Source organism: Letharia columbiana (genome assembly GCF_014066305.1).
Source record: "Letharia columbiana isolate WasteWater2 chromosome Unknown Sc0000031_s0, whole genome shotgun sequence".
NCBI classification, from domain to species: domain Eukaryota; kingdom Fungi; phylum Ascomycota; class Lecanoromycetes; order Lecanorales; family Parmeliaceae; genus Letharia; species Letharia columbiana.
In genome coordinates, this window is record NW_023501074.1 from 473,004 (window position 1) to 487,393 (window position 14,390).

General features: G+C 51.5%; 4 protein-coding genes across 4 annotated transcripts; 1 reads left to right on the forward strand and 3 right to left on the reverse strand.

Annotated features, from left to right (window-relative positions):
* Window positions 1–2,541: 2,541 nt before the first annotated feature.
* Window positions 2,542–6,157, forward strand: HO173_008463 (uncharacterized protein; the record flags this gene model as incomplete). Its single annotated transcript, XM_037310363.1, has 4 exons — window positions 2,542–2,625; window positions 3,321–3,564; window positions 4,178–4,445; window positions 4,813–6,157. 4 exons carry the CDS (start codon window positions 2,542–2,544, stop codon window positions 6,155–6,157), a joined length of 1,941 nt encoding a protein of 646 aa, XP_037162760.1.
* A 244-nt stretch (window positions 6,158–6,401) lies between these two features.
* HO173_008464 (uncharacterized protein) lies at window positions 6,402–7,465 on the reverse strand (the record flags this gene model as incomplete). The annotated part of the gene is made up of 4 exons (XM_037310364.1): window positions 6,402–6,763; window positions 6,828–6,982; window positions 7,031–7,220; window positions 7,288–7,465. The coding sequence occupies 4 exons, from the start codon at window positions 7,463–7,465 to the stop codon at window positions 6,402–6,404; spliced, it is 885 nt and encodes a 294-aa protein (XP_037162761.1).
* A 2,698-nt stretch (window positions 7,466–10,163) lies between these two features.
* Window positions 10,164–11,723, reverse strand: HO173_008465 (uncharacterized protein; the record flags this gene model as incomplete). The annotated part of the gene is made up of 3 exons (XM_037310365.1): window positions 10,164–11,021; window positions 11,082–11,196; window positions 11,260–11,723. 3 exons carry the CDS (start codon window positions 11,721–11,723, stop codon window positions 10,164–10,166), a joined length of 1,437 nt encoding a protein of 478 aa, XP_037162762.1.
* A 549-nt stretch (window positions 11,724–12,272) lies between these two features.
* Window positions 12,273–13,940, reverse strand: HO173_008466 (uncharacterized protein; the record flags this gene model as incomplete). Its single annotated transcript, XM_037310366.1, has 3 exons — window positions 12,273–12,607; window positions 12,683–13,278; window positions 13,345–13,940. 3 exons carry the CDS (start codon window positions 13,938–13,940, stop codon window positions 12,273–12,275), a joined length of 1,527 nt encoding a protein of 508 aa, XP_037162763.1.
* Window positions 13,941–14,390: the final 450 nt, after the last annotated feature.

Below are 14,390 nucleotides of genomic sequence, written 5' to 3' on the forward strand. Positions count from 1 at the left end.
CTTGGAAGGGGAAATCCACGACCTGGTGTTTCGATATTAGGAGCGCTACTGGTCGCCACTGCCGGAGATGTCGCAGGCGAAGGGATAGGAGGGATAGGAGAATAGAAGATGGTAAGTATTGACGAGGCTAGAGTTTTGGGACCATGTTTTGTTACCAGCTAACAGGATAGATTATGTTCTTCAGATCCCACCATAATTCTGTATTTTTCACAGGGCTTTCGGCACATCGGCGTCAAATTTCTCCCTTCAGGTTAGGCAGGAGCTGAACACGTTTGCGCAAGAGTGACTACCACTCTTCATAGATCAAGGTGCATGGACTAAGATCGTCTGTTTCCGCCTTTTTTCTGAGATCTGATACCAAGGGCCGGTGATTATAATTCCCGACACGAGAATCAGATGGGTGACAGACAACCCAGCAAAAACTCTAATTCTCAAAAGCACATCATGTAAAATCAAGACAAAACAGTCCACATACCGCGCCTTGATTTCCCTGGAGTATTTGTCTTACGATTTGAGTGGGCGATCTTAAAAGAGATTTCTCTCGTAAGGGAAAGTATTGCCATTGACCCTCGTACCCTCCTTTTCCTTTGACCTGGACTCGATTGATCGTCGCCGTCTGGATACACTTTGCTTGTCGATCACCGTCTTGCAGTTGAATCTGACCTATTGTGAGAATGGTAGCAGCACGCGGATCGCCCAATCGTTGTCACTCAATGATTAGCATCTGATTCTGGGCTTTTGTGAGAATGGCAGCAGCAAGCGAACTGCCCGCAGTGGCTTATCTCAAAGTCCTCATTCATGCACGTCCATCCCACCAGATTCTTGTTGACGACAGACTTTCAAGTGAACTTACTGTAGGCCCCGCATCAATGACCTTGTGCTGGGAATTCTGTCTAGACGGACGAAGGAACAAGCCATGAATATGGTATGCAACTGGACAAAAGGCAGCGAATCAACTTTCCTCTAGAGCCTCCACGTCGATAAGAGCTGCATCGGCCAATCGGGATCAGCTCCGAAGATACCGGAGTACCAGGAGCTAGGTAGCTCCGGGTGCTAGAGGCCGCACCTCGGGAGCTAGGTACCTTGAGGTACACCGGAAGCTGCCCCACCAAAAATTTTTGAAGTTGAGATTCATGCCAACAACAGGGAGGTCTCTGGGGGACAACTCATCAAACACCAACGCGATTCCAATCCCGAAGTCGTGCGATTCAGACAAGATTCTCGGCTGGATGTGTGCACGAAGGCATGGGGACCCTGCGCATGCGCGTGCCTCTGCCTGCAGGGCAATGCAGGGCATTGCAGGCCCATGCCTTCAGGGTGCATTGCGACAATGTGGCCCCCAGCCCCTACAGCTCGAAGTGCCACTTGGTCCTACCTTAGGAGCGGGCGACTTGCGCAGATCGGCTCGGGCAGCTCCCAGCGCTAGGAGCTAGCCCCCAAATGGTTCCTGATTTGGCTGATGCTGTCATAGACTCCCTACATGCACCGGACTCCACACCAGCACCAGGATTGCACTTCTACGCAGTGCTGGTGACTATCAACGCTATCGCCCTGGTATCGTGAAGCAACGACCACCGCATGAAGTCCTACATTCGATAGCAGTCCCGGCCAAGCGTCACGTTGGTAGCGTAAATGGATATGGCGATGCGCATCTCAACAATGTCCCACACCAACAGGTGTGACAAATATTCTGTCAAGTCCAGAGCCTCTCAGTAACCGGGAGTCTCGTCAGCGGTAAGTTGACACTACTTGGGGACCGCTGTCAGGGTATCACGTTGCACGTCAAATCGAAAGCCCACGTTGCAGTGGCCATTCTTCTACAACGATAAGCTCACGTTCCCGTGCCACAGCCTCGGTGCATCACACACACATACACGTCTAAATCTACACGTCATACATATCTACACTCTACACATACACACGTCATACACGTGTCTACTATCGTCGTGATCCTCTTTCTATCCCACGTCAAGACTCGGTATAATGTATACACCGACACTTAGCAAAATACCAGGTCATATGTTAGGGCTTGTATGGCTATATTATATCACATCAATTGAATAACCACACGTTGTAGTCGGCTGGCTGCAGATATATAATCAGTTAATGAGAAGGAGGATGATTATGGAGAATGGAGGGAGATTCGAGAGGTGATTTAGATAAGGATTTAAGGGCAGGGTAGATTAGCTTATAAGGAAACGGAGAGGGCAGGCGTCGAACGTTATCATACTATCTAGGAATTCAAGGTTCATGAGGATATGTGGGTAACGTGGTAAGAGGCTGAGTTCGACAAGTTAGACGTTAAAGGGTGGCCCTGTCAGCCACGTGGCTCCATGCTGCTAGGCTCATAAAGTTTGCTTATTGTCGTTATAGCCTCAGGCTGCATACAGAAACAAAGAAGACACACAATAACCAAAAAAAAATCCTCCAGACTCCACCACCACTTTTGCAGGTTGTGCTTCTCCTCGGTCCATGGACAGAGCAGACCTTCTCCACCTCCGCGAAAGTACGTGCTGTATGGCCGGGAACCAGTCTGTGTAGATGACCGCCCTACCACCATCACGACTGAGATTGCCATTGCTCACTCGGAGCGGGCGTTCAAAGTGTGCGCAGACCATACGGACGGTCGGTATCTCTAATCCTTCTACGGACCTCGAATTGAAAGTGCAAACACTTGTTGACGAGACCAGAAGTAATACCGAAGGATGTTTTTCTCTTCCATGCTTCATTTGATAAGAGCGGAAAGCTGTGCTGTTTGATCGTGGTGCTCTGTCGCTCTCCACTAGAGGTGAGGGATCTGGTTGCTATCGAAACTTCTCTATCAATCTTGACCATGAGCATGCTCTTCATCAGTCCCGATACTCTATAAGAGGTAGTGTACATACTTCTTCCATGCTACACCAACAAAAGATGTTTCTTCGAGTCCGTTCCATCACCGAAAGTGCTCCCAAAAAATATTTACTCAGGCTTGCATCGCCCACTACGCCAATGTTTTGTGCAACGGTAATGAATCAAAGTAGAATCTTCCTATAAACACAACAGTCCACCGCTTGTCCCTACAGGTATGCCAGGAAATCCTTAAAACTCGAAACCAAGCCTCTCACAGTTCTCCCAACGGAGCTTCCGCTGCAAGTCCTCGACTATGCCCTTAAACAAGACCTAGGGAACATCTCTCCAACGCGCCGCCGCAGTCGATCCGCCGCAGTGATAGCTCTACCATGCCTGCGAAGCCAGGACCCCGTATACCTTTTCGAAAACACCTAACCACAAAGCGTACGCCCGCCCAATGATGCGCTCTTGATGTTAACCGCGGCGTGAAGATTTACCGGTACCTTTTAAGGCTCGCTGCATCGACGCAATTGGCAGACTGGATCATCTACATCGGCCCTCTGACCGACTTCAAAGTGCTTAAATCTGCCGAGATGAGCGTTCGCATGGCCATAAGACACGATGCGGTCGAGAAAAGGTCAAATCGATGGATTGCCGTCGCGGACCCGATGTTACGCATACGGACCCGGCAACGCAGGGGACTTCTCCGCGGACCCCATCGGCTCAAGAACCACGGTATCAGGTATCGAGTCACCACATCCCACCGCCACCGGTCTTCAGATGTAGACGTGTGGGACAAGACCTTGCCTCCTCTCGCTTCGAAGTCGTTCCTTTGCCAAGGTGGCTGTGATTCGTACAGCGTGATGAGCTCTAGGGGATAGCGAAGCGATTGGAGCTCGCGCGCGCAAGGGGTGCAAAGTCCCCCGATCGAAAAAGGAAGACGGTCTCGGCCCATCATGGTCAACCAAGACAGTCGCGATCAAACTCACACTCTAGGGCCAAACATGTGCCTATCGTTCCTCTTAGCGTGCAGATTACTGAGGTCTGTCTTCATTGTTCGGTCGAACACCAGTGAAAGTGGGCTGCATGCACGCTGCCGGCTGTATGGTGACCATTACAAGGTGCACTATTTGTCAGAGATGCCTAAACACTATGTTGTATATATCGACCGCACTCCGCTTCTTTTCCTTTCATTGATTCATCTCCCAGCTGCCAGAAATAACCTTATAAATATATACAACAAGATACTGTGCCGGTGGCCTTCTCATACAGTTGTGTACTTCCATCTCCCAAAATTGGCATGAGCTTGGCAATCAACCTCGTTCTTCCTCGTATTCTGACCTTTGAGTGCCCCCGTGCAACTTCTGTGACATCGACACCGCCAACGCTGAGCTCGACGATCTTCTCAAAGCCAGTTCCCGCCCTCGCACTGCCCAAAAGGTCGACCTAATCGCCCGTCTGCAACAGTACGACACGGGGATATCCACCAGACCCACTCTACAAGCACCGCCGGTGCCGAAGACGAGTTCAGATGGGACCACGACGCAGCGACTTCCACCGACCCAAAAGGCGCTGCCACAACAATGGCGTTATGTTGTAACGCACAAAGAAATAGGGTAACGTGCACGAATGCCACTAGCTCGTTGTTCCACACCTCTTTGGCCAGGCGCAAGAAGTGACACAAAGACATTGTCTCAATGCCGTATCATTGAGTCCTCAGTTGGCAATACACGACGAGGTTGGCACAACGAGCTCGGCACCGAGGCCTCTTACACCATGCTCACCTTTAAATATCATGACCTTGATCTTCATTCATTCTTACCTTTTGTCTCACCATCATCACCATCTACCAAACTCTCAGTCCTCGAATCACAGAACCTCCCACAAAACTTCAGAACTGATTTCCCATTCTCACAACACCCACACTCCAGTCAACCCACAGCCCTATCCATCACCTCATCTCAACGCAGCGACGATGTCCAGCCAGGGACAACCCTCTTCCTCGCTTCCGCCCTCACGCGCCACCACGACCGAGAGATCGGACTCCGAAATCCCAAAAGACTGGCGATGCAGCTGCGGCACCGGCGACGGGTCCGGAAGCTACATCCAATGCGACAACGAGGACTGCCGCGTGGGATGGTATCACTGGGAATGCGTCCGGGTGACGGAGGAGCCGGCCGGGACGTGGCTGTGCCCGAGCTGCAGTCCCAACGCGGCGTTCTACATCAAGCAGTTGGTGAAAGGGCGAGCAGCGTCGCCGCTCGTTCCCACATCCGGGAAAGCGGTCGCTTCAACCTCGTCCAAGGCGAAGGAGCAGGTCCCCGAGGTCAAGAAGAAGGAACCGGTGAAGAAAGGTATCGCCGTCAAGGACCCGGTTGCCGAAAAGGCGAAGGGTCAGGAGGCAGAGACCACGGACAGGAAGACATCAAAGAAAGGCATCGCAACGAAGAAGGCAGCATCCGGAAAAGCCAAACCGAAATGGATAGGCTGGGTGGAGATGTCTTCGGATGGCGAGGAAGACTACAAGAAGAAGGTGAACGCCAAATTCCTGATGGAGGATGGCGTCAAGGGCAAGCGCACGAGGGGCTCGAAAGCCTCACCCGAAGAGAACGAGACCGGGCCGCGGAGGTTTAGAGCCCGTTCGAGGCCAGGGAGAAAGGCCAAGAACGTGGTAGAGACGGACTCAGACGAGGAGGAAGAAAGTGAGAGAATGGACTCCGTCTACCAGAAGCACGGGGAGGAGGAGGAGGAGGAAGACCAGGAGGAGCCTTCGGGTTCCGAGGACGGGTCCATGCACGAAGAAGCACCCGTTAACCAGGATGCACCGGTCAAGAATGATGCATCTGCCTTCCAAGAGGACGACGAAGACTCCACCATGGAAATCGACCAGGAGTCCGAGAAGGAAGACCAAGGCAGCGCTGACGAGCCGTCCGACACGGACGGGGAGGACTCCGACGTATCCCCCCCAGCCCGTCGTGAACGAGAGTCCAGGGCACCCGGTCCAGTCCGCAAGGGCGGTGGGAACGGGGCGGACGGCGCAAGCCAAAGGACCGCGACATGCGCTCCGGCTGCCAGGTCGAACACCCCGTCGCGGTTCCCGACTTCAGACCGCACCGGAGGAATGGCGGCGGCGTCCCCTACGGGCGACGACGCCACGGACCTCGACGAGGGAGGCGAGGGCCACGGGGGCCATGGTGGGCGAATGGCTGTGACCGTCAGCCCGGCCGTGGAGAGCAACGACTACGCTGCTCTCTATCAACGCCAGGGCAACTGCTGGGGAGAATTCCCCGAGTCCGGGATCCGGAGCACGCTTCCGCGCCTTGCTTAAGCCGTTTAAAGGGTCGATAGGGCTTCTCGGGCGATGGAGGTAATCAGCGTGGTTCCTGAGATATCGAGTTTTACTGTATAATATTTAGAATCGCATTGCAACTTTATTAGTATAATTGACAACATACGCAAACCCCATCTACGTCCCTGAGATTGCAATGAATCATACCATTAAAAAGTCAGCCGTACCTGCGCCCAAAAACATATCGAACCTCCGTAATCATCCATTCACCCACCCCAGAGCATCACGGTCTTCCAATCGCGCCCCACCGCCCACCATGTGCGACATGATTGACACCCACATTATGAGCACCTCCACTGCCCACATTCACGAGCTGATGTCCCGCCTGCGCTTGCCGCGGTTTGACCGATCTCTTGCAGCCCCGCCTACCGCAAGTGACGAGCCAGAGCACTTGATGTGGCTTCCACCAGCCGACCATAATCGCTACCGCAACCCCGACCATAGTGACAGCGACACCGACGGAAGTGACAATGATACCGGCCTTTTCTCCCGCTGAGAGGCTAGATGAAGAGGACTCAGTAGGCGAGGAGCCGAGGTTCGAGGCTGTTGAGAAAGGACTGGATTGGCCGGGTGCGGTAGAGGAGGCTGGGGCGGAGGTTCTTGTTAGCTCGGCGTTTCCGTTCGAAGGCTCTATGCTAAGACCGCATACCTGCTGTGCCCGCTGCTGGTGAGTTGCCACCCAAGAACGTCTGAAGAGCCAGCACGGTGCCGGATGTCTGGCCGCACGCCAAGGAGAAATACGTAGAGACGGCCCCCAGGCTCAGCGACCGAGCGTACGAGAAGCAGGATGGAGCAGCCGAAGAGCTTTCGAAGGTATCAGACTATTTTCTCATCATAAAAGGTCCAGCTCACCAAGACAGAATGGAGGTATATATCGATGAGCAGTCTGATGCATCTAGACCCCCAGCACAGAGCTGAGCACCGTAGTCCACGCAGATGCGGTAGTTTCCTGCGCACTGAATCTGGTTGCAGCAGGCCCATCCTATCATGTCTTGTACCGTAGACGTGCAGGAGTAGCTCGTAGGACACGTAAGTGGTGATTCTAGGAAAAGCGGGTCGTGCATGTCAGTAGGAAATCCGAGTTAGAAAGAGTGACGATGGTGACATACTGACATCGCCGCTAACAAAACCGCAGGTAGATACATCTCCTCGAGCAAAAAGAGAGTTGACATCAACTCGAGGGGCTTGGGTGATCAATGGCTCTCCGGCATGCACAAGGTAGCTATCAAGAAATGACAAGGCTACCATGAGCCAGGAAGTAAGATAGAGAAACGCGCAGTACGCCATGATAATGCCCGCGTTCTTCGACCAGCGTCAGAGGATTTGAATGCCAAACTTGGAGCTGACAGTTCCTATGCACGAAATCCGAGCATGATGCAGGATAGAAAGTGAAATAGAGCGTGGGGTGCGACGATAGGCCCGATAATCCCTTCCGTTTGCCTTGGGCTGACGGCAAACACTATGCTCTTTGCTCGTCTGTCAACCCCGGCCACGAGGTTTCAGATGCTGCATGTCGATGTGCCCGATTTGGCAAGCAGGCTTAGGCTATGATTTTGATGACTGGGTGGTCTCCCACGCCAAGTTGTGATTGGCCAAGTAACTGTCTTGGCCCTGCACCTCGTAATTCCTTCTCGACTAATCAAGGAGTAAGCAAACGCCACAACGAAATCGGTCGATACCAAACCTCTGACAAATCAGCCGAACGATAGCGAAGGGATTGACTGGTCTAGTAACTAAGATTGCAAGAATCTCACGAAATCAGCATACGACAATCTTGATGTCCAGCCGCTCCGCAAGCTCCATCGCGCAGTTCATACATCCGTCTTAATGCAGATCGCAGTATTTCATCGTCCCAGCCAGCTGCAGCAGCTGATTGAAAGGGTGGCCATGATGATCGATAAGCAGACACCGGTCGCCAAGGCCTTAATTCCGAATGTCGCTGTCTGGTCTCAAAGGCACGAACGCCTCCGTCAAGCTGCCTGCGGGCGAATCAACTCTATGACTGCAGGAGAGCGTGAAATTTGTTTGACTAATACCACCTAGTAGATTTCGGGGGCTGACCTCAACAGTACGATAGTCTCCGGGTTCAATGCCTGATCCCTCTGCATATATGAGCTTCGAAGGCGGCTCTTCTTGATCTCTCAACGATAACATATAAACTATAGAATAACGATGCGTTGATATTAGGATGTAATCTATGCTTAATTGTGAAGGTACTGGCCTTTTGGTACGGTATGTTTGCCATGGTCTGTAACGACTCGTCTCCTTAGACACAAGGGCACCGATGGTCATTCCCTGCCAGTGAACGGATCCTCGAAGACAACACAATTGAAGGTACTCACTCTACTGGGCGGCACCTGTCTCCAAGATAGCAGGATAAATGAACTTGACGAATAGAAGAGGATAATGCAGCGGGCTGCCCGCCATCATGGCCAGCCAATGTCAATGCGTATTCAATGACCGATCTGCTGCTTCAGCTTAAGACTAGCAGCTTCTCTGTCAAGATGGGGCGCCAACCAGGGATAGATAGCCTCTTCCATCTTGAGCATCTTCCAATGAAGTCGGCGATGACTGTAAAGTACCAGTCTGGTTGACCAGGCAATAGAAATCCGCCGTACGGGAAAGACAATATGGTAAATTTTTGAGCCGGATGTCCTGTTGCAAAGAACCTCAGACTTAAGACATCCACAGCAAATACTCCCAGCTTGGCCTCAAAGCAGCACGAATTGAATGAAATTAGTGTTCCGTCCGTGGGTGGGAACACTTCTGAACTCTCAGAATACCTGAACCTGCAGGTGTTACAGTTGCACATCTTTTTTTCATGTCCTCCAACAAACTCGTCATGTCAGGATCTTCTTGCGGTAGATTGAGGCTGCCATCCAAGATTTGTCGCACAGCGGAAAGCCGACTTTCGAGGTCTTGAAAAGCATTTGGTCGGAGACTTGCCATCGGTGTCTCGTGGACCTTCTGCACAACATCCTCCATGGTCGTGCACAGCACAATCCGTGGCAATACATACTTTGATAAAATCGATCACTAGAGCTGCGAACTGACGCTCGAAGACATTCGGGGAATGTTACGTATACAAAAAAAGACCTTTCTGTGAATTTACAATATCGAGCGCTTTGTGGAGGGAAAGTTGCTCTTAAGAAACAGTCTTCGCCAAAACGGAAGGGACTCCCCAACGTTTTGTAAGTCGTGAGGGGTAGCCAAGGAGCAGAGATGGAGCTGACCGCACAGAGACAGATTGACGTAAGGCAAACGGCGGTGGTATCCAATATATCAAGCTGACGCAAGTCCCGAAAGTTGAGCAATTGTAATACTTGGCTGTATCTGCTGCGTTTGTATTCTGGTGGCAGATGCAGCGCATGTCCTTGATCGAGTCAGTCACTCCTCGAGTCGGACGGGCTCTTCAGAAGACTTGCCTTCAGGACTATCTACTGACCTCGGATACGGTCAATACTCAAAGTATAGCAGGATTATTGACCCTTTCCTAACCCTCGATGAAGAAATCAGTCTGGTTCACCTACTTTGCTTGGGCGAAGGATCAAGCGAGCATCCTCGGATTGGCCCAGTGGTTCAATGTGTGGATAAAATGCAGTCAGCCGTGCCAACCAACCAAAAGGGCCTTGGCAATTTTCCCTGAAGCAACGAAGCCTATCACACGACGTTATGAAAGGATGGCCGCACCGTCATGTTCCACACATAGCTCCAATCATACCCGAACTTGGTGCAGCGGTGGACCGTGGATCACGAAAAGTAATAAGCTGAAACCTTGGGATTTTTCGCGTCTGATGCTGATCGAATCCAACCATTAAATTTGTTTGGATCTTGTGCAACGAGAACTGTCCAACGCCGGGACGGATCATGCTGCTCCTTCAAGCTGCCCCTCATTTGGCAGGAGCTTGTCACAAGCAAGGGTTGTCTACAGGATGAATAACTTCAAGAAACCGTTATGCTCGCATGGTCAAACCCCTCGAGCCCCTCAAGAATTCACCACACTGGCGGCCATAGCCCCCGCAACTGCGGCTCCAAGCACGGCACTGTCTATCGTGCTCTCCAAAACTATTCTCTTCTTTCCTGCAACGCTGTCATGTGTTACCATTTCATCCAGAATTGCCTGCGCCCTCTCCATGTAGCCAGGGTATTTATTGATGATGCTGCCATCACAGCCAATGGTGACATGGTCCATGTCTATGGTCTCTAGTTTTTGAAGCATTGCCGTTAACGCATGTATTCCGACCGTGAAATAGGCAATCGAGCGGGTGGACACCCGTCTCACGACGTCTTTGATGAACACGATATCCCTCTCGCTTGGTATATGAGGGAATGGATGCCGTTGCTGGAACAAAGCGCGCGAGGCTGCAAGCCCAGGTGATGTGTCAATATCGATAAAAGCCAGATCCTTGGTGTCAAATGCATAAGGAGTATTGCCAAACGATTGTGACAGTAGTCCATCGAAAAGCCCGGCTGTTTGTGTGGCTTCCACAATTATCAACCGTACAATCTCGCCAGTGTACTTGCCCGCAACAAGGTATTCGAACGGCTGGTAGTCTGGGAGGGTGTGTGCAGTATTAAGAATGTCGTCCCAACGAGTCGTAGGAAATATGCCTTTGCCGAACATGCTGAGCTCAGTGTTGGTCAGGACGTGGGTAATATTTCCCACTGGTGGCGCCCTTGATCGGAACTTGGACGAATCCAGGGCGGCAATTGGCAAATGTACAGCGGCATTCATGCCGGTTCCGAGAATTGTAGCTAAGCGTGTGGCAGGATCAAGGTACGCGCGGGCAAGGAGGGCTGAGGAGGAGTCGTTGACTATGGCATCAAGACGAACATTGAGCTTCTATAGAACAACAAAATCAGCATTAGACCACAAGAAGAGGGTATGTAAACGGGCAAGTACAGCACGCTGGGAAGCTTTTGTGATGATTTCCCCAAGGTCACGACCAACGAGATACTCGGAACAATGAAATCCCTTGCCCATGCCCAGCACATTACCGCTTCTTATGGATGTTTGACTGTTCCGACATCAGCTGACTTGGTCTCGGACTTGTGTTGTAGGTCTCATGGTTTGGACTGACTCGAGGGGAAAGGACCAGGCAACGCCCATTGGTAGAGGTCCATTGCCTTCCATATCGCCGGAGGGTTTGGCTTCCACCCCAAGCAATTCCCCAATCCGCTCCGCCATCCAGTCAAAGAAAGCATACTCCTTCAGCTGCCGTGTGACCGTATCTATGGGAAAGCACATTGTTTTTTGGATCCGCATGCCCAGATCCCTTCCATTAAGCTCCACCAGCGCCATCCGTAGATTTGAGCCACCAACCTCTAATGCCAGAAATGTTCCTTGCTCTTGTCCAGTAGGTAGTTCATAGTTTAAAGAAGGCAGCATGCGTTGTGACTGCGGGCCGGAGGTGAGCTGCTCTTGAAGCTCAGCTTGAAGCTTCTTCGACAAGGCGAGTAGGTCTTCGATCCGCAATCGTTGCTCGAATTGGCTTTGCACCTCTTGTAGGAAGCTTTCCAGAGAGTTTGGATGCTGTATGGACATGGCGGTGTCTTTGGAGTTGAGCATGGGCGATTGAAGGGGTGTTATAGGAGCTGTCCATGATCTGAGGCGAGTATTGTGGTCACATCAATTGAAAGGGCAGGAGCCTTGTGGGAGCTGTCCTAGAGCTGTACCAAGCCAGAGTGACTACGACCATCAGAAGGTGTGGAGCATTAATCATGTACGAAGGTTGAAAGCACGCGGTAGCGGCAATTGTTCAAGGAATGGGGCAGTTGAGAGGGAGCGCAACCATTGAGAAGAGCGGCGGTTGGCGAATGTCTCAAAGCCTTGGCGCCTGGGCATCGTACCCTTCGTGGCAGGATGAATGGAATGCGTAGCTCTTGAAGTTGGCGACGATCTTAAGTGATGGTCCATACTGTTGTGAGTGTAGGAACACGTTAGCAATCCAACCATAAAGGTGGAATATCGGCTCTCATTTACTCCAAAAATACAGCTTTACGTCCCATGCACTTGGCAAATAGTACTGAAATCTGCTGCTATAAGTTTGCTACCTGATACGATCGTTGCTATCGGCTCGCACTTCCCTCTCACTCACACTTTCTCCTCCACCTCCGGCGCCCCTTCCCCAACAATCATCGGCTTTACATCCTCATACGTTTCATCCGTGAACTTCAGATCCTCCTCGATCGGCACCGTATCCTGTATCTTCGTCCAAATCAACGGCGCAGCAAGGAGCAAACTCCCCGCGAGCAGCGCCCAACTTGACGCAAATTCATTCATAAACGGAGCCTTGAGCGCATCGATGCGATATATGATGGCTGCACCAGCGGACTGTATGCCTTTGTAGAAGCCGGCGTAGTTGGCAAGTTTGCGGCCGTTGTTGGTCAAGGCGCCCATGAACCAGTAGACGCAAGTTTGCCACGCAGCTAGGGTAGTGTTGGTGAGAGGGAAGTGTGGAAGTTTGCGTGGGGAGGGGGGAGGGGCGGATGAAGGAGGCTTACCATCATAGAAGCCATAAAACATATACAAAAACATCGGACCCACATATCCCCTGCTCGTCCAATCCATCTTTGGCGCTGTCTTTGGCGCCGTCTCCGCCCTTGTATACCCTTTCTGCCAAGCATACCCGCCTCCCCAAATAACCATCGTGATCACAAACAGCACGCCCCAAACCACCTTCGCCCTCATACTTCGTCTCACGCTCTTGACGTCTAGCCCATACCCGAATATGTAAGCTCCGGCAATCTGACTCGTCCAGTACAGGATACTGTTGAGCGATCTCGTCCTGATGTTGAACTTGGCAGAATTGAAATCATTGAATTGGTAAGTATAGAACCAATTACTAGCCAGGAACATTGGGAAAAGGCAGATGATCCAGATGTCCGTTTTCAGTACTTCTAGAAGGCCGAGGAGTTCGCTTTGCCATGTTGGGTGTTTCATAAGGATGACGTGGGAGCCGTCAGAGCGGACTACGCTTTTGGCATCAACGAGCGTCCAAGCTAGGCAGGCGCCGATGAATGTCAAGACCAGGAAGCCGATGTAGGTGCCGTCGGTTACGTTGCCGGCTGAAGAATGGATATTTTGACCCAGAGGTATCCTTATCGGAGAACGTTAGTTGGAGATTGCCATATATTATATTTCGATAGACATGGGAGATACTCACAGCCCACCTATCACAGCCCCCAGATTAAAAATCATCCAGAACCAGGAGATGTACCTCCCCTTCGACTGCTCAGGCGGATACGACATCATAATCGCTCCCTGGGCCGCCCAGAGCATTCCAGCACAAATACCAAGCATAGCTCCCGCGAAGACGACAAATCCCTCATTCTGGTTGTGATTGTAGCTTAGGTAGCTAGCTATATAAAGAACGTATCCCAAGCCTCCGAGACTCAACGTCAACTTTATACCTAGACGGTTGGCAATGGTTCCAGCAAAGAAGCCGAATACACTGAAAGTAGAGTACAGAGCAACGTTGGCATTGTCGGCCGTATGAGCGTCGAATTGACCACCTCCGCCCAGACCGTTGACTGCGTTGAACATGCCAGGACACATGAAGCAGACGAATGCCACGAGGGTAAGCTGGAAGGGTGGCGATGCATAGCAGGGAATTTTGATAGATGCGAAGCGGTAAGTCTTGTATTTCCATCCTACTGGACGGTCTGCATAGCCATTTTCCTCCACAGCAGATGTCTTGTGGTCGTCGTGAGGAGTCTCTTGTGCCATAGCATCTTGCTTTTCAGGTTGAATATCTGCCATGATGAAGCGGAAAGCTCAATAGATATAACGTGCTTTGTTCCAGCGATCAAGTTGCGTGCATATTTCGTCTGCAAGACCGTTACATGCACGTTTCCCGGGAAAGAAAAAGGACCTTAGAGGCAAGGAGCAGAGATCAATAACCACGCAGAAGAGACGAGAGGTTGAGAGCGATAGTCCTCGATTTACCACACAGGGACGCTGGAGTTATGAATATAAGATAGCGACTGTAGTCGCGTGAGGGGCTTGGGAGGACTTGAGGAAGCTTGAGCAAGTATTCTGATTGGCATAAATCAAGGGCTATCGGTGATCGACAGTAGTCAGCACTAGAAGAGATAGTCTCCGCTGCACAAAACGGCCGCGGTGCGAACCCTTGGCACAAGGATGGGAGGGGTCACGAGATAATTTGATGAGGGGCAGATGCAGTGAGACGGCAGTGCATTGCGTTATGCC